At 47.0% G+C, this 22,235-nt stretch overlaps 1 protein-coding gene across 1 annotated transcript in view; it reads left to right on the top strand.

Annotated features, from left to right (window-relative positions):
• NLRC5 (NLR family CARD domain containing 5) overlaps positions 1–22,235 on the top strand; it is a 29,352-nt gene that overhangs the window by 6,218 nt on the left and 899 nt on the right. The window contains exons 6-45 of the mRNA XM_033069809.1: positions 146–229; positions 549–632; positions 710–793; positions 2,240–2,329; positions 3,155–3,205; positions 3,537–3,602; positions 3,827–3,910; positions 4,245–4,328; positions 4,459–4,548; positions 5,139–5,204; positions 6,261–6,338; positions 6,726–6,809; positions 7,014–7,097; positions 8,035–8,124; positions 8,248–8,295; positions 8,693–8,761; positions 9,388–9,471; positions 10,214–10,297; positions 10,845–10,934; positions 11,040–11,102; positions 11,711–11,794; positions 12,404–12,487; positions 13,097–13,186; positions 14,072–14,137; positions 14,601–14,684; positions 14,760–14,843; positions 15,340–15,426; positions 15,881–15,961; positions 16,197–16,277; positions 16,620–16,703; positions 16,941–17,024; positions 17,496–17,579; positions 17,671–17,754; positions 18,404–18,487; positions 18,922–19,005; positions 19,815–19,898; positions 20,553–20,636; positions 21,371–21,454; positions 21,559–21,642; positions 22,073–22,156. Of these exons, the coding sequence (XP_032925700.1) occupies positions 146–229; positions 549–632; positions 710–793; positions 2,240–2,329; positions 3,155–3,205; positions 3,537–3,602; positions 3,827–3,910; positions 4,245–4,328; positions 4,459–4,548; positions 5,139–5,204; positions 6,261–6,338; positions 6,726–6,809; positions 7,014–7,097; positions 8,035–8,124; positions 8,248–8,295; positions 8,693–8,761; positions 9,388–9,471; positions 10,214–10,297; positions 10,845–10,934; positions 11,040–11,102; positions 11,711–11,794; positions 12,404–12,487; positions 13,097–13,186; positions 14,072–14,137; positions 14,601–14,684; positions 14,760–14,843; positions 15,340–15,426; positions 15,881–15,961; positions 16,197–16,277; positions 16,620–16,703; positions 16,941–17,024; positions 17,496–17,579; positions 17,671–17,754; positions 18,404–18,487; positions 18,922–19,005; positions 19,815–19,898; positions 20,553–20,636; positions 21,371–21,454; positions 21,559–21,642; positions 22,073–22,156 (3,222 nt within the window). The remainder of the gene's footprint in view (positions 1–145; positions 230–548; positions 633–709; positions 794–2,239; positions 2,330–3,154; positions 3,206–3,536; positions 3,603–3,826; positions 3,911–4,244; positions 4,329–4,458; positions 4,549–5,138; positions 5,205–6,260; positions 6,339–6,725; positions 6,810–7,013; positions 7,098–8,034; positions 8,125–8,247; positions 8,296–8,692; positions 8,762–9,387; positions 9,472–10,213; positions 10,298–10,844; positions 10,935–11,039; positions 11,103–11,710; positions 11,795–12,403; positions 12,488–13,096; positions 13,187–14,071; positions 14,138–14,600; positions 14,685–14,759; positions 14,844–15,339; positions 15,427–15,880; positions 15,962–16,196; positions 16,278–16,619; positions 16,704–16,940; positions 17,025–17,495; positions 17,580–17,670; positions 17,755–18,403; positions 18,488–18,921; positions 19,006–19,814; positions 19,899–20,552; positions 20,637–21,370; positions 21,455–21,558; positions 21,643–22,072; positions 22,157–22,235) is intronic.

The following is a 22,235-nucleotide window of genomic DNA, read 5'->3' as shown; positions in this document are numbered from 1 at the left end:
ATTAAGATGAACAACAGGGTGGTTAATGCAGTAGATAAGAGGGAAGATGATAGGCATTTCTTTTCAATATGAAGGAAGGGTGCAAGCAAATGATAATATCAGCTTTTGGTCTGTTTGTCTTTTCCCCCTTTTCTTCACATTTTAGCTTCCGTAGCAGGAGATGTGGCGATGACTTTGCTGCTGCTCTTTCAAAGGCCATCCAAGGAATGGGGAGCCTGAAGAAACTGGAGTAAGTCTGTAACACCAGAGCCTTCTCCCTTCCTGTGTGCTCTGTAAAATTCAGTGACATTGGCTCACCCCAGGCTGATCTGCTCTGTGCAGAGTGTGAGGGTCACAGCGCACACAGCAGCACATACACGTGTGCCTCTTGTTCTGTGCTGGCATCCAGAGCAGTGCTGTGTTGGAAAAGGAGTGGGAGGTTGGTTGCAGGTGGCAGAGCCAGGCTGCTGCCTCTGTGTGCTGGGCACATGGTGCAGGCACGGCTGTGAGACAGGCAGGGGATTCTAGCCCTCCCTTTGCTTGGTCTGAGTGATCCTTTCTCTTCCCAGGTTGACAGGTGGGAGCATCACAGCTGAGGGGATGACTAACTTGGTCCAGGCTGCATCACAGTGCCTCCAGCTGGAGGAAATAAAGTGAGTGGGCTGTGGCAATGACCATCAAACCAACCATTCCTTCCTTGGGATGCTGATGGGAATGAATCCGTGTGCAGCTTGCAGGGCAATCGGATACGGGATCCAGAAGTGAAGAGGGTGATGGACCTGTTCTCCAAAATGGAAAAGCTGAAGAAAGTAGAGTGAGTAAAAATGGATTAAACCTTGGCTACTGTGAAGACAAGCATAGCACAGAGATGTGGGGCCCCCAGCTGAGGCACAGACATTTAATTGTAAGCAGGACTGTGCTGGGCTCAGTTTGAGACAGACTCAGCCTCACACTTCTTATCTAGGTCTTTTAAAATCATCCCAAGGGAGTCCTGGCACCACTGACACCTCTCCAGGAATTACAGTGCCTGTGCTCTGCTCAGTGCCTAGCTGGGCTTTTCCTCTTCTCTCCCTTGGTGAGGCTCAGGTTGAGATGTCTGAACTCTGATTAAGGGAGGATGGCTCCATCAGAGTCTTCCCTCTTCTCCTGTGCTGCTCCCTCTAACACTCCTGTGGCCACCCAGTGCTGACTGAGAGGGACAGACTGCTAGTGAAACTCCCAGCATGGACCTGCAGCTTTTCAGGTGGAGAGAACCAGCCTGGCTGAAGGGATTTAAAGCCTTTGAGGAGCTGCCAGGGGCAGATGAAGCAGCAGCAGAGCTGCTGTCAGTGCTGGAGTCTGAGTGCAGTTTGTGTGACAGGACAGGAATAGACACAAAGCCCCAGGTGAAAGGGAGAGACTCTGCCTTCAAAGGTCTTCCACATACCCTCAGGTGCAAGCAGGTGAATCCAAAATACCTGCAGTCATTGCTGGATCCCATCCAGGAATTAGTCACTGACTCTGCAGTGTGGTTAGAAGCGTTTGAAAGCAGGGCAGAAGGAGGGAGGAAGGGAGGAATGCACCTGCTGCTCTTGCTTTCCTGGGCACACTGGATAACAGCTTGTGGGGAATGCCAGCCTGCCCCCAGGGAAGCAGCTTATCCTAGAGAAAAGGCAGGAAAACTGTGCCACTTGCAATCCTCCCTCCCTCACCCTCTCTGTTGCACACACAGTGCTGTTCTCAGGGTGATTCCCCTGAGGCTCTCAGTGCCCTGTGGCCCTGAGAACAAGCAGAGGATTTGTAGAAGCAAGATCTTGTGTTTCATACCTAATGAGGTCCAATGAAACAGAACGAACATGCAATTAAAGAATAAATCCTCAGAGGCTGGAGGGTTGTGTTCAGGCCTCCCTGCTTTAATAAGCCAGGTTTAAATTGGATTTGTTGTGGTGGGAGTTTAACTGCACTGTGGATCAGTGGTGTCACCATGAAGGTAAGAGCTGCCTCCACTAACTAAACTGGTTAATGATCCTTCTGCTGCACACAGAAGAGTTGTCTCTGATTCTAAACTCACGGGAGCTACAGCTTGCAGAGAAAGAACTGATCATCTGATAATGCTTTTCTTGAGTCCTAAATGTAAACTTCAGATTTTTTTTGAGAAATACCCTAATTGAAAGATTGTGTGCTTCAGGATATTTGGGGAGCAGAGCAGAGGGCATTTGTGTAACAAAAGAAAATGCTCTGGGGTCCAACAGCTGAGTTCTGTTTTTCCTCATGTTCACAGCCTGAGCAACAACCACCTGAACTTGAGTGCTGTTCTCACTTTGGCAAAGGAAGGCATCGTGTGTCAGAATGTCACTGAACTGTGTGCCAGGTATCAACACATGAGAGCTCTTGCAAAAGCAAGTAGATTGTCTCTTTAGACGCTGACTTCAAGGGGACACTGCTTTTTAGCTTAATGGTTGGCTAATTGAAGTGAACAAAAATCAGTTTGACTCCTTTTTTCTTTTCTATTTGAAACAAAATGGAAATTTGTCATACCATGTACTTCCTCTTTGTATTTTTAATAGGTCACTTTATCCTTGGTCTATAAAGCCATTTGCAGGGTGTGATATTTCTTCTTGTATAACAGAATTTAAACTTGCTTTTAAGGTCTGCAATATATCACAAAGAAAATTCTTTACCAACCAGCATAAATTTGCTATCAGTCAACTAAGTTTAGTGAAAATGTGTGAATTTAGCTCTAGCTGTGTGTTCCTTTAAATTACAGGTTTTGGGGGTTTTTATGTGTCCAGGATGACAAGGGCAGATTTTTTTAAACCATCCTGGCTCTTGTGGTTGTCTTCTGTTCTAAGTTTAACAGGCCAAAGTAATCCCTGGTGTAACTTAAATTGCATATGGCTTTTTCTTATTTTTCTTGCTGGGAGGGAGCTCCTACTGAATGTCTTTCCAACAAACTTCTGGCCTTGCAAAAAAATAAAAAATAAAAGAAAAAATAAAATCCTGGGCCAGTCTTTCCCACGGTGTGACCATCTCATGTGCTCTGCAGCCCCAGCTCCACACATGGCAATGATGATCAGGCAGATGTCAGAGTCCTCTTTAGCATCCAGGCAACAGCTTTGTCCTTACCCAACACTCCTGCTAAACAACTGGCATCCTTCCACCTCTTCCCCAACACTGACCTGGATCTCTTTTTCAGGGTGAACACCATGATTATTTATTTTTCTGGCGCGTCTGGGGAAGCTCAAAGGTGAGATGCTGCACCTGTGGTCATGCTGTGTTCAGTCAGGCTGGTTGAATCCATCACTGGGTGTCACCATAAACCACAACCACAGCAGAACTGCTGCCCACTGAGCAGGGTCTGCCTGAGCAGTAGAAAAATAACCAAAACACCTGGGTTTGCAGCTCTTTAGTGCCTGGGTAGGCTGGAGGTGCCAAGTTTCTATTGCAAAACTGCTGAAAGACAGAGAACCTTGAAACCACAGACCTTGTGGCTTCTGCTGGAAAATATTAACCAGGACCCAAGCTGTCAGGTATTTCATGAAGGCACGTTAAAAACCAAATATTTTGTTTGTTTGCAGATCTTTGGATTTGAAGTTGGAAGAGAATAAAGAACATGTAATTCCAACTAGACGTGTGAATTTATGGTAAGAGTAGACACTGAAAGTCCTGCTGGTGCATGTGATTTGCAGATGACAGGTACTGTAGAAGGCCAAGAAAAGCAGAGGTTTTCATCCTCGAGGACAGAGGATATTGGAAAAGTTTGAAATAAACCTGAATCAGTAAATAAAAATGACAACAGAAATCCTATTCCAGCCCAGCCAGGGGCACCCCCATCCCCTCACTGCTCACCAAGCCTTCCTGTTCACAGCTTGCAGGATCACAGGCTGTCTTCCCAACATTCCAAGATGATTGTGGCCATTCTCCAGAGCTGTCCCTGTCTCTCTGAAGTGGAGTGAGTGCCTCCTCTCCTTCCTGTTGGGTGGCTGTAGGCAGGTAGTGTGGGAGCAGGGGATCATAGGTTTGGCTTGGAAAGGGCCTTAAAGATCATAGATTTTCTAAAGCAAAATGGTTTGGGTCTAAAACATGAATCATGTTGCCAAAGGACTTAAACTTTTTGTCTGAAGTTGGTTCATGCAGAAATAAGCAGGGAAGATTGAGACAGAAGAACAATCCAGGCAAAAAAAAAAACCAATTGTAGGAAAGGGAAAGCAAGCAAGGGAAGCAAGGTTTTGAGGGCTTTGTTTTTACTGTTCAAATCAGTCCCCACTAACTGGAGAATGCTTCAGTTTATCAGGCAACAAGCTTGGAGATGAAGGCTGCAGTTTCCTGCTGGAAAGCCTCCCCTGGCTATCGATTTCCAAGCAGCTGAAGTAAGTGCTGCCTTGTACAAAACCCTCTTCTGAAGTGAAAAGGTTTCAACATGAAGAACACTGGGAGCTGCTCCACTGGGACAGTGCTGTGGGATTTCAGGTTCCAGCTAATTGCCTTTTCCTTTCTCAGCCTCAGTCAGAACCGCCTCTCTGTCACTGGCATTTGCAGCCTGTTGAAGTCAGTAAAAACCTGCCAGAGGGTGGTGGAGGTGCAGGTCAGGTATGTAGCTCTTGAATCATCCCTGGGGTTAATCCCAGAATTCTGGGAGTTACATTCTGAGGTTTTTGTTTTGTCAGCTCAGGAGTGTGGTGGGTGAAGAACATGTCCAAGGTGGTCACTAACACTGGCCCTTGGTGACACATTGCTGTAAGCTGAATTTATCAGGGCCATCAGCCAGCAAAACTGACTTACAAAACTTACAAAACTGGCTGTCCTTTCATGCACGGGGGAGTTTTAAAATGCTTCCCTGCTCTCTGCCTTGGGAAGTTTTGGAGACAGGATCTCTGCAGAGTGTGAGAGCTGGTGACACCTCCTGGAGCAGAACTGAAGCTCTCCTCTATTACTTTCACTTGCAAACACACTGGAGTTCAAGTACAGCAATTTTGTCTGGGCTTTGTGTAGTGATTCAGAGAAACTGCATAATTTGATCCACTCATAATTTAAAACTGATGTAGATTATTTTTCCTTGCTTTGGGAGTGTTTTAAGCACAAGTGATTGATGTCATCAGAGTTTTGCAGAGCAAAAGCAAACAAGAAGTCCTGTAAATAACCAAACCATGACATTGATTGATTGCTTCTCTTTTTCACAGCCTTTGTCGTGAAACTGCAGTCCTGAGGTTTAGAGAAGACAGAGATTTTGGTTCTCTTCCTCCTAGGTAGGCTGTGTGTGCACAAATGGTGTTATCTCAGCATCCTGTTTAGTTCTTGCATCCTGTGTAGGTACCAAGGGTAACACTCCACTGCACAGCAGTTCCTGCCTCCCACCCCACCCCCAAATCTAAATGTAGAGCTGTCTCCTGGCTTTCTCAGCCACTTTAAAAGTTGTCACTGCCTTCTGTAGTGTTTTATGTCTCTACAGCACATTTCATCCCACAGCATCCTAAGCAGAGCAGGCTGTTTAATGACACCTGTGCTGTCTGATAAGTGAGGCTGAAAAACAAGTGAATGCCACACCAAATTCTGAAAAGATTCACAGATCCCTGCAGTTCAGAACACCAGGCACTCTGGACCATGGTACTCCTAAATCATGAGATGTTTGGAGTTTAAATTTTCCCCTCAGAAAATTATGGTTGAAACAGCTCAACCCAAAGGTTTTGACCAAGAAATAGTTTCTTGTTGCTCCTGGAATTTTAGGAAATTTCACTATTTAAACTCTTGTTCTCTGTGGACTGAGCCCACTGTAAAATAGCATTTCCCATGGTGTACCTGCATTCCACCTCTTAGCCAGAGAGAAACAGCAGAGCTGGGCTGGGGTACAGCCCAGTGGTTGTGCTCAAAAGAGAGTGACACACATGGACTCCTTCAAGGCATCAGGTGACATTTCTAACTCTGATATTTTAGGTTTTGCATGTTCCATTTAGTTATGAATAGTCAGATTTAGTTACAGCTTTACTGTTTATAGTTGTAGCTTTTAGTTACAGGGTTACAGTTTAGTTAATCATAGACAGTTCCATTTAATTATCAATAGTCAGATTTTTGTACAGGCTCTTCACAAAACTTATTTAGCCAAAGCTAAATTCTCCATCCAACTTTGATAGAAATATCTCTTTCCCCTTCTCCCCAGTAGCCTGCATGCTCAAATATTTGGTTAGAAAAGGAGAGCTTGCAATTACAAGGTACAGACGTGGGCTGGAGCCAGGGTAGCCCCAGGGATCTGTCAAATTGCTAAAGCAAAAGAGTTTTTACTTTTGTCTGGTTTTGTGCTCACTTAGGGAAGAGCCTGTGCTCTCTACTGATGACCAACAACATGGGGAGGAAAACCAGACACCTGCCACCTCCCAAAAAATAAGGTACCCTGGCCAGTTTTCACTGTATTACATGCATGTCCTGTCTCTGGGTTGTGTTCCAATCTCTGCATCCCTCAGTGGTGAATCACAGGAGAACTGGGAATCTCCCCAGTGCCAGCAGCTGCCAGGGGAGCTGCAGGTTCTGCCCTGGGGGAATGGCTGGAGCCCCTGTGCCCACCCTGTGCCTTACAAAGGACACAGGGACCAGGCAGGGGGTGGCCCCATCACCTGGAGCCCCTCTGGGAGCTGGTGAGCAGTGAGCTGTTTCAAGGGGATTGTTTAACTCCATTGTTATCTCTTCATTGATTCTCTAGTTTTCATAGGAGTGAAGTTTACAAGCTTGTTTGAAATCCTGCAGACCTGGCTGATTGATTTCTTTTTCCCCCACAGACTGACAGACTGTAATTTTCAAGGCAGTGACCTGAAGAATCTGTGTGCAGTCCTGAAGGAATGTGGGCACATCTCTGAGCTGGAGTGAGTGCTCCTTATCCCCCATGGTGTTTACCTGCAGTTGCTTGGGATGCTGAGAAAATGCCACTTGTTTGTTCTGCAGAGTTGTGCAGAGTGGGGTAGAGGCATGGCCTGGGGGAAATGTGGCTGTACATACAGAAAATAGAGCTGATGGTGCCTATTGGTTTTTGTTGCTGTGAAGATTAAATGCCTTTCTTTAAATCCTAGCTTATCACATAATTATCTGGGAGATGAGGGACTTTTGCAGCTGTTTCAGTGCCTCCCAAAACTGAAAATGTTACGTTCTTTCAAGTGAGTAGCTCCTGTTTTTTCCTTATGCATGGGTTGGGTTTTGTGGAGTATTGTTTGTGGAAGCACAGTGCACATTTGGGCAGGGCTCTTCACAACCAAGAGCAGGAATATTCTGTGCTGGGCAGCTGCACTGTGCTGTCTGCTCCACCCCCACCTCCAGTCCAGCACAGGCTGACTCCACTTGAAGCTTGACTGAGCTCAGTGCCCCAGAGCCTCTGTGCTCACTGCCCATGAAGGGGACAGGTGCTCTTGTGTCAGCTCCTGGGTTCTGAAACAGCCTTGAGCAACTCACTGAACATTTCCTCTTCAAGTTCCTCATTGGGAGGGGGAGCAGTCCTTCCTCTCTGGAGGGGAGCAGCTCTGAAGGAAGGGAGGTGCCTCGGTGGTGGGGTCTGAGCTCACCTGCAGTGGTGGCTGGTGTTTATCTGGGTATCTCACCTGGCACTCCCATTGCAAGTGCTCTGAACAGAGCTCAAGGAGTCTGGCTCCATTCTGCACTATGGAAAGGAATATTTATTGTTCCTGTTTAACTGAACTGTTCTCAAGCCAAGACTGTCCTACTTACAATCTCACTAAAACAGGTTGCCCTGAGAGACAGAATTCTGTGAATTCTGTCTTTGGGAGTGTTAAAAACCCAGCTGTACAATGTCCTGAGCAGTCTCCTCCATGCTAACCCTCCTCTGAGCAGGAGAGTTTGACTAGATCAGCTCTAGAGGTCCATTCCAACCTCTTTTATTTTGTGATTCTCTGAACACTGAAAGTGAGGGATGAATTTAAAATATACAGGAGTGAGTTGTGTTTGCAGAACTGGACTTGGAAATCCTGCAGAGGTACAAAGCAGCAGCCTGGGAGTGCTGCACAAGGAGCACTGTTCTGTGGCATGGTGTTAATTTTTATCAGTTTTTCTTGCAGCAGCTGATTTCTTTTCTTCCTGTAGGTTTAATGACAACCAGATCTCCCTCAGCTCTGTGTTTTTCATAGCTCAATCATTAACTGCAATGGAACACATTAAAACAGTGAGCCTCAGGTATGGCCAGGAGTACTTTTTGTATTCTTTTGCTATTTAAAACCTCAAGCTGTGGGTTTTGAGGAGTGATACAGCAGCTTGTGCTGTCAAACTCCATGCTGATGATATTTTTTCTGGTTACAGCTTAGGACACACACAGGTGGTTCATCTGACCTTTTGGGAAAGAGTCAGGTAAAATCATACCCACTCATAAAGTTTAAAAGACTTGTGAAATTCTGAATAGGAGGTGATGTGTGGGTTAATTAAAGAGCCAAGCTCCAGGCAGGGTGGGGGAAGCACAGGGAGCTGTTTCATGGCTGGTGGGCTGACAGCAGCAGTCACCTCCCTGCTGGGCCAGGACACAGAGATGCCCAAGGGCTGAGTGGGTGCAGAACTCTCTGGAGGCTGGAAAAGGGCTAATCAGGCTCTTTTTCTCCTGGGGAAGGGGTGAGCCTCATTGTGGCAGGTGGTGAGGGAAGGCAGGTTGGAACATGAGGCCACTGCCACCTCCTCACCCCTTCGTGGGGAGTTGGCTACATGGGAGCAAGAACATCAGCACAGCTCATGGGCTAAACTGTTCTTTCCCCAGGAGTGCCAGCAGATGGAGAAGCTGTTCCCGGGCACATCCCAAGCAGGAAGCCACAGGACAGAGCTTTTGGTAGGGCAGCCTGGCTTCCCTGTGCCACCAGGACTGGGGGAGGGATGGCAGTGGGGTCTGTGCCCTTGGGGCAGTGTGGTGTGTGGGACAGACCATCCTTCTGGCTGTGTCTCCTCAGGGAGGAAAATAAACAGTGCATCTCTTGCTTGGCTTGAGGGGATTGCCTCGCTTTCCAGTATAAATAATGAGAGACAGATCTGTGTGACTACTGCATTCATCCCATGGAGACCTGCCAGTTTGTCACCCAAAAAGGCTTCTATGGTTTCCTCCTTGGAGAAGGACAGGAGCAGCATTTCCAGCCTCCCTCTGGGAGAGCCAAGACAGCGCTGAGCAGGGAAAGATGCTGTCCAGTCTCCTGAGACAACTGAATCACCAATGGTGTGGCTCCAGGGAGGCAGCACCCCAAGTATTGGTATTTTGGTGGACTGGCTCTCTCTAATCAGCTCAGGGATGGTGAAATCATCATCAGCTTGTCCCAGGTTTTGATTTCTTAGTCCCAGACTCAGGGTAGCACAGTGTAAGTAGGGAAAGTGGGAGGGTCACTCTGGGATGTGAGGATCTGGGGTGTGCTGGGAATGTTGGACCCTGTGGTCATGTTCAGCTCCTGAGTGCTTTGTTTGCTTCAGTCTCAGGGACTGCAGAGTGGGTCTGGAGGATGTGACCAGGCTGTGCCAGACACTGGCTCAATGTCCCCAGCTGACAGAAATCGAGTAAGTCAGCCTGCCTGCCTGCCTGTCTGCCTGCCTGTCTGTCTGTCTGTCTGCCTCCCCAGACACAGATTTGATGTTCAGGGTGGCAGCTGGTGCACACCAGCTCTGCTCTCACCACATCCTCCCAGGGCTCCCCACAGAGCTCCACCCTCATACTGAGCTAAACCCAGATTTTACTGCCCTGTTTCAAAGAGAACCTGGCCTCTCCTAAGCCTACCACATCAGTGTGTGAAGGCCCCAGAACAAGGGTGTGTTCTCATAATCTTCCTCAGTGATTCTAGACTTCCTCCTGTGTCTAGATTGTCTTCTATTCCTCAAGACTTCACCTTGTGGAACAGCCAGAGCAAGAGCTCCTGCCCCACTAAGCCATGAGCTCTGCTCCTGAAGGGCTGGTCACTGAAAATTAGAAGAATACTGCTCAGAACAAAAACTGAGTAATAGCAAATAAAAACAATATAACACCCCATTGCGTGCATGAAAGACATCAGTAGCATTGTTTTGTAAATGTACAAAAGTTAGACTCTTGAAACTGGAATGATAATTGGCTGTAGGATGTAAAGAAACACAGAGATCAGGTTGTAAGGACTAAATCTTGCCCAACTTTCATGGCATTTCTGGACATGTCCTTTTACAGAATTTGCACATAACGCCATGTATGTGTGCACGTCCATGTAAATGTTGTAGAAGTAATTAGGGATTGAAACAATTTCTCCTGGGTGTTGTTTCCTCCCATGTTTTACAGTCTGTCTGGAAATTCATTGAGTGACCAGAGCATTGAGAGATTACTGAGCTTTCTGCCATCCCTCTGTCACCTGACACTACTGAGGTAATGTTTGGGGTCCCTGCTTTGGCTGCTGCCATGAACAGTGCTAATACCACAGCAGATCTTGACACCACGAGAGTTTTCTGCAGCATATCAGCCATTTAGGCTGGAATATTTAGTCTGGAATTCAGGCCAGAGAAGTGCTGTTAGGGGCTAGGACACTCCATTGTGTGGACAAAAAGCCCAGAAGGAGCTTGGCCATCTTTTACAAGATGTTGTAGCATCTTCATGTCTCATGAGACTGAGTTTGCTCAGTCAGGAGGTTGCCTCCAGTTTGGGGTATCTCTAGTCCAGTGGCCCCAAAGGGTTCAGTGTAGCCCTTGGTCTGTACTCCCCTTTTAGCCAAAGTGAACTAAAGGAGATTCTCCTTTAGGTAAAGGAATGCTGGGTGCCAATGCTCAAAACTTCAGGTCCTTGCTCCCTCATCCTGAGTTAAATGGGATGTATCCAATCTTTTGTGTCTCCAAATGAGCAATGGGAAAATTGGGCTGTGTGTATGGGAGCCTCTCAGGAGCTGACCTCAGTGTTTTTTCCTTCTCCTCCCTCACAGTATTAGGAAAAACTCCTTGTCCCCACATTGTGCTGTTTCACTCCTCAACTCCATCAACCTCTGTGAGCGGGTCAGAGTGGTGGAAGTCAGGTAAGGCACTCAGACTGGAGCCCAGCAGCTCAGCCCTGGAGGGACTGCAGAGCCTGTCATCTCTGGAGATCACTGCTCAAGGACTGTGTTTTGTTTCTGCTTCAGGTCAGGTGAAAATGCCTTCTTGCATCTAGGAGCAAGCACACAAAGCCAAAAGACATCCTGCAGGTACTGGCAGAGAGCTCTTACTGTAATTCACTTGTGGGTGGGTTTGAAATACAAAAGTTGGTGCAGGGAGCCAGATCTCCTCTTGTGTTGAGAATTCATGGGTGGCCAAGGAGCTTGAGCTAGTAGCTTAAGCCTTAGTGCTCAATTCATCTGCTTAAATGCAATTCAGAACAATTTGGATGCATTGGAAGGGCTGTACTTTTTTTAAATCTTTTTTTCTGGGTCATCTTGAGTTGCACCAAACTCTGCTGCACGAGCACCTGAACTGAGCCCTCATCACTGCATTTTCCAAATGTGTGCCATAAATTCTGGGTGATAATCTCCACATGAACTCTGTGTGATGTGAGGTGTGTCTGCAGCCTCCCTGGTGGCTCCTGAGTGCCCCAGCCAGGAGATTGTAACGTGTCTGTTCCAGCACCAAGGAGATGGCAAAAACTGAATGCTGCACAGAGACTGGTGCAGCTGCTGAGTTCTGAGCTCAGGCTGACAGGCTGCTGGCCATGTTTAACCCTTGCTGTCTCACACAGGCTGACAGGCTGGCCATGTTTAACCCTTGCTGTCTCACACAGGCTGAGCTGGCCATGTTTAACCCTTGCTGTCTCACACAGGCTGACAGGCTGTGCCATCGGGCAGGGGCAGGTGGAGGAGCTCTGCAGCATCCTGGAGCATCACCAGTGGCTGGCAGAAGTAGAGTGAGTGGGGTTTGGGGTGTTACCATGATCTTGAGCAGAGACACTGAGGGAGAGCTGTGCTGGTGGGGTTCAGCATTGCCTGGAGTTTCTCAGCCTGTCTGCAGGGGGATGTGTGCTCATTCAGACTGCTGAGAAACACAATCAGTTGGAAATTATAGAGGTGCTTTTGAGCTGAAGGGACAAATTCCTTGGGATTTTCACTCCATTGCTGTATTGAGGCATTTGTTGCTTCACCTGAGCTCTTCATTTGAGCTTGCTCTGGAGTTTATTCATGAGGTAATTTCATTAGGCAGTGAGTTGTTTTAAACAGACTTTTATTGCCTAAGCTAGGATTTAAATCCAGGAAATTTGAGTTTTTCCTTCAAAGCTTCTCAGAGGAGCATTGCTGTTTAATGTATAGAATATATAGAATACAGAATTACAGCATACTTTTTTTGGAAAGGATGTTTAAAGTCCCTCTAGTCTAACTCCCTGTCATGAGCAGGGACATTTTCACCTAGATCAGGTTCCTCAGAACCCTGTCCAACCAGGCCTTGGATATTTCCAGGGATGGGCAGCCTGTTCCAAAGGCTAAGTTTTGGTTGGCCACACTGTTCTTCTGCCTTGCAGTCTCTCCAGGAATCAGCTGGGAGATGAAGGCCTGAGGTGCCTCTTGGACCACTTGCATCGAGTTCCTGGGACCTGCTCCCTCAAGTAAGAGAACAGCCAGTGAGTCAAGGAGGGTGTGTGTGATCCTTCATGAGACTGCTGCTTGTGCTTCCTGCCCTCTCCTGCCTTAGGAGGAAAGCTCTGACTGAACCCTGAGTACAACTCAAGACCACCAGGCTGTGGTGACTCAGGGCCTGATCCAAAACCTGCTGAAAATAAGCAAATGCCTCTTTATTAGTGTCAGCAGGAAACAGCAATGACCACAGTGGGGTGGTGTGACAGAAGCTGACCAAGTTCCCAGGGTTTTCAGTTCATCACTCTTGTGCATGGGGTGTCCTCTTTGAGTAGCACAGGACCCACAGGTGCTGTGAGCTGAGCTGTGTGAGCTGAGCTGAGCCCTAGAGCAGCCTCTCCCCTTCCCTTGCTGGTGGGGCAGTAAATGTTCCAGCTGTTCCTCTTGTGGTGCAAGAGGAAAATTGCATTTGCTGTGTCCCCCAAGTCATCAGCACCGTCCTGGGGTGCTCAGTGACTGAGCAGAGCTGAAAAGGCCCAGCACAAACTGCTCTGTCTTTGGTGCCAACTTGAATTTTGCTTCTGTGCCTGTGGGTCAGCCCTGACTCCTGACATGAAAATCCTTCCTTCTCTTCTGTGCAGTCTCAGCCATAATGGGATTTCTCAGGATGGAGTCCTACATCTCATAAATGCCTTTGTCACATCTGGAAACACCACTGAAGTTCAAGTCAGGTGACTGTTTCTCCTCATTAATTTCTGAGTCTTCTCTGCTTGTTTTCCTCTTCATTATTGAAAGTTTGTGATCTTCAGGTAATAATGATGATTTCAACTACCTTTATGTCCAGCTATCCAAAGCTTTGGTTTATGTCCATTTGGAATGGCCAAACATAACTGCCAAGCACTCCACAGGGCCAGGTTATTTTGTGTATAGACAGAGATGCTCAGCTGTACCAATTATTGTCATGAATCTGCTAATGAACTTCTTTAGGGCAGAGGCCAGCATTTGCTCTCTAGGGTTCTCTTCAGTATGTTGAGATTTCAGGGGCAATAGAAAGCAATTTCCCACGTTCTTTTACTTGGATTTACATCTTTATCTCATTTTCTCTCAGGCAAAAATATCCCATGGGCTCTGGGCCTGGTGCTCTGGCACAAAGTGCTTTTCTCACAGATTCCAGTCATGAGACTGGGCTGTGCTGCACATCTGTGGGACTTCAGCAGTGTTTATGTCCATGGGACCAGCTGGTCTGTCCTGAGCCAGTTTTAACCAGGGGCACTTCCATTCATTCCTGCAGTTGGATGTGGGTGCTGAATCTTTGGTTTCCTGTTGTATCCTTCCCCAGAGCCCAACAGGGACTGCAGAGGAGGCAGGTAAAAGCAGGACAGGTCAGGATTGCTTCTCCAAACACCAGTGCTGCCTTTGTGCCAATTTAGCATGAGTGAGACCTTATTGAAGCATTTCCCTGGGCTGGTTTATTTTAGGGAGGGATGAGCAGAGCCAGGTACCTCTGTCACTGCTGTACTGGATTATATTCTGGAATTTGGTATCATAAAATTCTGATCACTGGGGAAGGTAGTAATGATCCATCTAAATCTTACACTCATGTCTCCTCTGTGCAGTTTGTGCTCCAAAGCAACTTTAATCATCAAGCTGACAAGTGGAAATGACCCAAGAAAGGTTTTGAGGTAATGTTACACACTTTTTGGTGATTTCTTTGGCAAAGGTGGTATCCTTTTTCAAGGGACAAAGCAGACAAAACCTCTTTTTCCCCCTGGCATGGTGATATTTTACACTAATAGCTGATACATTTGCTTTGACTCACCTTCTGAGAAGAGCTTTCTCACATCACAGAGAATTCCACATCCCTTTTTCTCTTTGCTTCCCCACTGTCTGCTCTACACCCCTGTCACAGGACAGGGTCCTACAAAAAGCAGTGCCATTGTAGCACACACTTATGTTCTACCAGAATATCTCAACAGATGCTTCTGAAGGGTTGCCACAATCTTTTTTTGGAAACTCTTAAAGGTGTTTAAGGTTTTTGTGCCTCCTCCTTTCTCTGTGAGGTTAGGCTGTGTTGTCTGATATTTCTGGCTCAGGAAGCCTGAGCTGTGTGTGATGAACTAAGGCTGTTCTTTCTCATCCTTTCAGACTGGCAGAGTGCAACTTTCAGCCAGAGCACTTGGAAAAGTTGTTCTTGCTCCTGGAAAAGTGCACTGGTCTGACAGAGTACACGTGAGTTAATGGCTCTTGGGCCCATTTGGGTGGGTTTATTTGTGAGCTGTTCATTCCAGTCAGCTTTGGTTCTAGGTCCTCAAATAACAACATGACAGTCCAAGCTGCAGAAAGACTTTTGCATTCCCTGAGGAAAGATTTGGGGCTGCTGAAAATCAGGTACTGTGTCATTGTGCTTTTTTAGATACTGATCTGAGTCTGGTGTGATCTTCTAAGATGTCTTTTCATCAAAAACAGAAGTGAACTGTGCTTCTTCCAAAGGCAGGAAACATTGTCCTGAGAAACTCCCATGGCTGACTCTGTTATTGGTATTTGGCTTTATCTCCTTGATTCCCACTGAGCCTCATGTGGCCATAAACTGTGCTGGCTCCAAAGAGCACTGCCAGCCTTGCAGAGCAGGGGGATAATTCTGGAGGACACATTCCTGCTGCCAGAGCATCCTGCCCTTGGCCTGGGAGGTGAATTCTCCCTCCTCTGCAGGGAAGCTGGGCTACTCCTGCCTGTCCCCAGGTTGCCCCTGTTTGCCATGCAGACATGACTCTGCTAAGCCAAGCAGCCTTTCCACGTATTTAGAGTGAGGAACCTTCAGCTGACAGAGGCAGAGATGGATCCCTGTGTGTGAATAAAGCAGAGCTGCCTTTATTCTGCTTTGCAGCATAGAAGAGCCATGGGTGTGCAAAGAGAGGGTCATGAACCTTCTGGAGCTGGCAGTCCAGGCCTCTGGAAACATTTCTGAGATCATGTAAGTGGCACTCAGCTTCTGGTGTCTCTCACCATTTCACTGGTGTCTTCCTTTTCTTTTGTCCTGATACTCTTAAGGAAATGAGATTGAAGCCAGCACTGGTTCTTCTGTTGTTTATTCACTGTCTCCAGTGCATTTATGATCTGTTTGCCCACTTGAGCCAATTTTAGCCCAAATGGCTGGTGGGTAGAAGTGCTTAGAAGGTTTATGGTCACACAGCTCAGGAGGTTTAATGGGAAGGAGACCATATTCCTGGCTGTCCTTGGGAGAAAGGATGCCAGGTTTAGGCTGGTTTTGGAGCTAGTTTAAACATTACAAACCTCTTCAGAGATGGGTGATTAGCTTTCATGTGCCAGCATCACCCTATCCCATTCAGTCCTCCTAATTTTTCCTATGCAAAATAGTATTTTCTTCCCTTGGAAGTTCACTGGTTCTCTAATCTCTACCTTTCCAGGATATGTAAAGATAAAACCCTCTTCCAATTAGTCATAAAATTCCCACACTGCCTGGAGAAGACAGAATCAGTTGTTAGCAGGTGAGAAAGTGACTGATTATCATGATTTTCTGCTTGCTCTGAATTTCACTGTGGGATGAAGAATATCTTCAGAGTGTCTGAGGCTACTTGGGTTCAGTCTCAGAGCCCCTCTGTGCCACACATGTGGAATAAAAGCTCTGATCTGTCCCTAATCGTGTCCCTGGGGGGCACCAGGTGCTGCCCTGGGCTCTGCTGATCCTCACTGACAGCTGTGCTGTGTGTTTGTGTCCTGCAGACTGAGTCTGTACAAGCCAGAAATCAAGCACTCCTCCTGCCAAAGGCTTTGTGAAAAATGTGCTCAGCTTCAGGAGCTGAGGTGAGTTGAGGTGTTGTAAAGGATTTTTAGGGAGGGGAGCAGCTTGTCCTGGTGGGTGCAGCACTCTGAACACACAGAGAGGCCAGTGCAAGGTCCCAGTCCCTTTGGAGTGTTTGAATGGAAAATAGGAAAGACCCAGAGACCTGGTGGTTTCCTGGGGTGTCCTTTGAAATCATCTAAATGTCCCAGTGCCCAGATCAGCTCTACTCACTCACCATGGCTGCAGTACCAGCGTTGTGTCACTCCTTCAGTGACCAGCACTGCTGTGTCTCAGCTGTGGGCTTGGCACAGACCTTTTGCCACCACAGCACAAAGCCCAGACCTGTTGTTCCCTCCTTGCAGATGGTCTCATGTGGAACTCCATGAGGATGAAGCAGAAATTCTAGTCAGGATTTTGCTACCCCTTCCAGAGCTGAGGACGTTTGGGTATGTCTCAGCTGTGACTTTTTCCTTATAATAATATTTATTATTTGTTCAATCCTGTGCCTCAGGCCAGTCCTCTTAGTCCTGCACACAAGGGGTGTGGAAATCTCTCCAAATTTACTGGTATCTGATGTCTGTGCTGTCTGGGATTTGGGATGGGACAGTTTACCTGTGGAGTAAACTCTTCTTTCTCAGTGTGCTGAGACCTAATCTTCCCATTTGATCCTTGCTGTTTTGCAGGCTGACCTCTAGCAGTGTTGCACCAACTGGAATTGAGTATTTGATCTCAGGCTTGCAGAATTGCCAGGCCATTGAAGAACTCAAGTGAGTGAGTTGTTACCAGGCTGTCCAGAGGCTGCCAGGACTTTCTAGAAGCTTTAGTTAAACTGCAGCCTCTCTTCTACTGTGGACAGATATACTTTTCCTGATTGCTTGTGATGGGGAAGAAGCAACAATTCTTCTTTATTTGCAATGAACAGTGAGTGAGACAGACACCAGTAGTCTGTGGCAGGGAATTCCAGTGGAGAATCAAATGTTTTGGTAGTTATTTTTGCATGGATCTTGTCTTGTGGTCACAGTGGCTCCACAAGGGGCTCTTGCTCCAGAGGTTTGATGTTAATCCAGACAGGTCCATTAGAACTGCATTAGAGAACAAAACTGAAATGATCCACAGGGACTAGAACACACTCCCACACCTCTCCCACTCTTGTTCTGCTCCCCTCTGTGCCCAGTGCTCACCCAGCTGTCCCTGGGTAGATAATTGTAAAACTGTACCTTTGTTATTCCCTCCTTCAGCCTGGGCCACATGAAACTCAGCAGTGCTGCCATCCCTGAGCTGGTGCTGGGGCTCTGTGAGATGCCATCCCTGAAAAGGCTGCTGTAAGTATGTGACTGCAGCTCACCTCTGGCCTGGCTGGGGATGCTGAGTGGCAGCAGCTCATGCCCATTTTCCTGGGGATGTTGTTTCCAGCTTGAACCACAACAGCATTGGGAATGACGGCTGCTCCAGACTCACAGAAGCCTTGAGGGAAATGCACAACATGGAGGAAATCAAGTAAGTTTTTCCTTTCTTGCAGAGAGGAGACCACTGGTGCCAGCATTTGCAGAGAACAGATGTGCTTATACACACTATTGTAGCAAAGCAGCAAGGCTGCAAAATGCTCATGCAAGAGGTACCTTGGACTTGATGTTCAGAAGAGGAAACTTGGGTCTTACCCCACTCTGCTGCAGACATGTAAAAAATGGATTAAATAGAATTGAAATCTTCCTTGGGATCCAGAATAGGACTAGAGACTCCCTTCTGTCCTGGGAGAGCCTCAGTCCCGGAATTTGCCTGGTCTGAAAAGATCTGGAGCTGGCCCTAGGCTTGCTCTGCTCTCTCCCTCTCCCTTGCCAAATGCTGTCCATTCTCCACTGTAGCAATTTGGAAAATAATAACAACCTGTCTTCATCCTGTCTTGGTGTTCTGGCTGAAGTAATTTCCCACCTGTCAACAGGATCCAATGATTTTAATTGTTCTTTGCCATTTTTAAATATTCCTCATTAACACCTATTAATGTTTTGTGAGATGTTGAGATAAACATCTCTTTGATTCTGCTGCCAAGGCTCCAGGTGTCATCCAGCAATTGGGACACATTAAGAAAGATCTTGTACTTTGCCTGCCATTTTCCTTTACAACACAGACTTCTGTCTCTTCTTTAAAGTTTGAGCCACAACAAGATTGGAGATCCAGGCCTGATAAATCTTGCTGCTGTCCTGCTGGAAATGCAAAACCTGAAGAAAATCGAGTGAGTCCCTTTGTTTTGGTTCAGCTTTTTGGTCATGGCTGTGGTTGGTGGGGAAGCCTATGTGGGAATCCCTGTGCAGGGCTCTCTGAGACATGGGCTCAAACTGTTACTTCTCCCAGGGAACAGAAATCAGAGCATCCAGGCTCTTTGTTAGGCTCAACTCTTGGGGTAAACCTTGTAACTTTTTAAAATTAAAAACCTGAAAATAACTTGAAGAATAGGAAGTTCCCAGTTCTTTCTGTTAGAGGGAAAACTGTTCTTTCCCCACAGTACCTGCAGGGCCAGGAGTTACTCAGAACTTGACAAAAGAGCCTAAAAATCCCCAGACCATTTCCCAGAGACCCAAGTTCCATCCCAGCAGGCAAACAGTGAAATATTTCAGCTGGTCCATTGTGGTTCTCATTTACTCACTGAGAGTCTCATGTTTATTTTAGCCTCTCAGGGAATTGTCCTGGTCCTGCTGGAGGGGAAAAGCTGATGGAAGCTCTTGCCCATTGCAAGCACATCGAGGAGTTACTGTAAGTGTGTCATTTTGAATGTCCTTTTGGGAAGCTGGGCAAAAACCAAGACACAAAAATCTGAGACAGCTCCAATAAAGCCAGGATCAGTTTTACCACTGATTCTTGTGGGAGCAGGGTAAAACTCTGCCACACACCATAGAAATGTGTGGTGCTGCGTGTGGAAGGTTTGGGGATGGGTTGCTGGATTGTCTTGGAGATTTCCAAGAATTGTGCAGTCTGCATTAGTGAACTAATGGATTCAAGAGCTGAATCTGCAAGTTTATAGGCAGTGTCTCAAGCACAGCAGCTGCTCAGTGCCTGTGTTGCCCAAGAAATCACCATTAATCTGTGTGGCTGCAAAAACAGAGGGAAGTGGACAGATAAAGGCTTTACACAGTCAGACCTATTGATGTTCTATTCTACACTAGTTTAAGGAATGTATGTACCCTGTCATATTATAAATAAAATTTTAAAATAACAAATAAGGGAAAATTGCAGTTAAACTACTGGAGCTGTCCTTGTAACCTTCAGATTATGGTGTGTGTACTAAGGGCACACCTGAAAAAGTGCAATTTCAGTTAAATTCCAGCTCAGGTAACTCAGGAAGGGAGACAAGTGTAGCTCAGTTTTACTTCCCTTCTTAACTTCTGCTGCAGGATTTCAAAATCTGACTGTTCTTCCTCCCACTCTGAGTCCTTTGAATGAGGCACTTTAGGTCCTTTCAGCACATGTGGGTGAGGAATGGGGGTCACACATCCGTGTGGGTGACACACAGGTGAGGAATGAGGCCCTCACTGCCACTAACATTTCATGTCTGCTTCTTGCAGACTGTCCAGGAATGGGTTTGGAGACAGGACAGCAGTGAGCCTTGCCCTCTGTCTGCCTCACATGACCAACCTGAAGATCCTGCAGTAAGTGTCAGCCTCTGCTCCAGGAAGGCAGGATATCCTGGGGAATATGAGGATTGTTGAAAGAAGGAATGGGAAAAGGCATGGGCAATGGTTGTTCAGAGAGTAATCTCCCAGGGCTGAGAAATCCTCCACAATTTCTCTGCTGTAAGAGTCACAAACTCTTCTTGCTTAATCTCTTGCAGCATTAGCTATAGAGATGAACCAGGAAGAGATATACAGTAAAATAAGCCTTAAAATTGGTTTTGAGTGTGTTGGTTTCTGATGCCTCTGGTGGAATGTAAGCATAAACATCTTTTATGGACCCTCACTTTTTTGTGCAGGCACCTCTGAGTCATTTATTTTCCCTGAACTCAGTGTTACTGTATTTTTAAAACTTTTGTGGGAATCTTTCCAGGACTCTGACCTGTAGGACTTTCCTGTACTGTTTTATAGTCACAAAGCAAGAAAATGGTGAGCTAGAAGTGCTCAGTGGGTTCAGTTAGCCTAGAGGCATCTCTTCCTGTCTGTGTTGAAAATGTAATCAAAAGATAACTTAGAAAAGGAGTCCCAGTGGTAGGAGACCACCTCTGGTTCAGTTCTTGGCAAGTTAAACATGAGCTTTTGTTACAGCTTTATTCCAAAACAATCCTCCAATGCTTGTGTTTCCGTGGTTAGCTTCCAGAACAATAACATTGGGCAGGCAGGAGGGCTGGAGCTGGCCAGAGCCCTGGTGGAGTGTGAGCTGCTGGAAGAGATAAGGTAGGATATGGCAGGTGCACTTGGGATGGTGCCAAACATCACAGTCTGGTTTGGGTTGGAAGGGATCTTTGATCACCTCATTCCAGTCTCCTGGCCATGGGCAGGGACATTTTCTACTGGAGAAGGTTTCTCCAAGCCCCATCCAGCCTGGCCATGGACAATTCCAGGGATGGAATGTCCACACCTTCTCTGGGAAACCTGTGCCAAGGCCTCACCATCCTCACAGGGAACAATTTCTGCTTCCTAATATCCAATATAATCCTGCCCTCTGTCAGCTTGAAGCTATTCCCCCTCGTCCATGCTCTTGTCCAAAGTCTCTCTCCAGCTCCCCTGTAGCTCCTTTAGGAGTTGGAAGGTCTTCTTCCCATTCTCTCTTACTGTCACTTCCTCCCAAGTCATTAATTCCAGTATAACTTTTTATTTCCAGTTTCACATGATGTGCTGCAGATCTGTCCTTTGACACAGGTTTACACCCCATGTTTCTGCCTGCAAGCAATTCCCTGCTGCCAGGACTGAGGTTGTAAGGGACAGCAGGGCTGTCATTCCCATTGTACCAAGCAGTGAATTGACTTAAAATTGCTGTGCACCAATCTGGCTCATCCCTGCTGCCTACACAGTCCTCACTTACTCTGGGTAGTAGTTATTAACTAGCTACTTCACATGATTATGGTGGCTTTTCTCTGACTGTACCTGCTTTTTCTGTACCACTCAAAGCTTTTCCATCCCTCCTACAGTTTATCAGAAAATGACCTCGGGGAGCAGAGTGTCCGTGCCCTGTCCGAGGGGCTGCCGTGCTTCCGACGCCTGCGGAGGATCGAGTGAGTACCAGGGCACTGGGGGCAGAGCATGGCAGGACTCAGCTCCCCACAGCTCTGACACCAGCACACCATGCCCTCTGTTTGCTCTCTCCCTGCTGCTTCAGCTTGAAACTCTGTGGAATCACTGATGATGCTTCAAAATCGCTCTCCCTGGGCTTCCGGCAGTGCCCTTCCTTGGAGGAGATAATGTGAGTGTGGGGAGGGGTGGGGAGGCATCCAGCACACACAGGGCACAATCACTGCCATGTCTGCTCCTGTTTGGAAATGCAGGCACTTCTGAGCCTGCTGAATACTTGTTAATACTGTTAATAATGTACCAGTAATGACTAATTGATGAAACACACTCCTGGGGTAAAGCTGTGTGCTCAGCAGTCGTTTCCATCTTTCACCTCTCATTCCCTGGATCTGCAGGACTCTGAGATAATCACAGTCCATAGACACTCCATGTGATGAAATGGAGGGAAATCTCCAAAACTGAGCTTGTAATCCAGGGGAGTGTTTACCTGTCATGGTAAGAGGGTGATTAGCTCTTGCAGAAAGGCTAATCCCTGAGGGGTAAGGTCACTGTAGTGACAGCGTTTATTCAGACTCATAGCTGGGATTTCTTGTCTCCCTTAGACTGTCTTGGAATGTCCTTGGAGATGGAGGAGCCCAAGAGCTGGCCAGTGCTCTCCCAAAGATGGAAAAGCTGAAGGTGTTAGAGTGAGTACAGCCCTGAGAACAACCCTGGGAAGGCTCATTTTTCTGTCCTTGAGCCTTCAATCAGGGGTCTTGAGAAAAG

The sequence above is a fragment of the Catharus ustulatus genome, chromosome 11 (assembly GCF_009819885.2).
Source record: "Catharus ustulatus isolate bCatUst1 chromosome 11, bCatUst1.pri.v2, whole genome shotgun sequence".
NCBI classification, from domain to species: Eukaryota; Metazoa; Chordata; class Aves; order Passeriformes; family Turdidae; genus Catharus; species Catharus ustulatus.
This window is presented reverse-complemented; position numbering and strand designations above follow the sequence as displayed.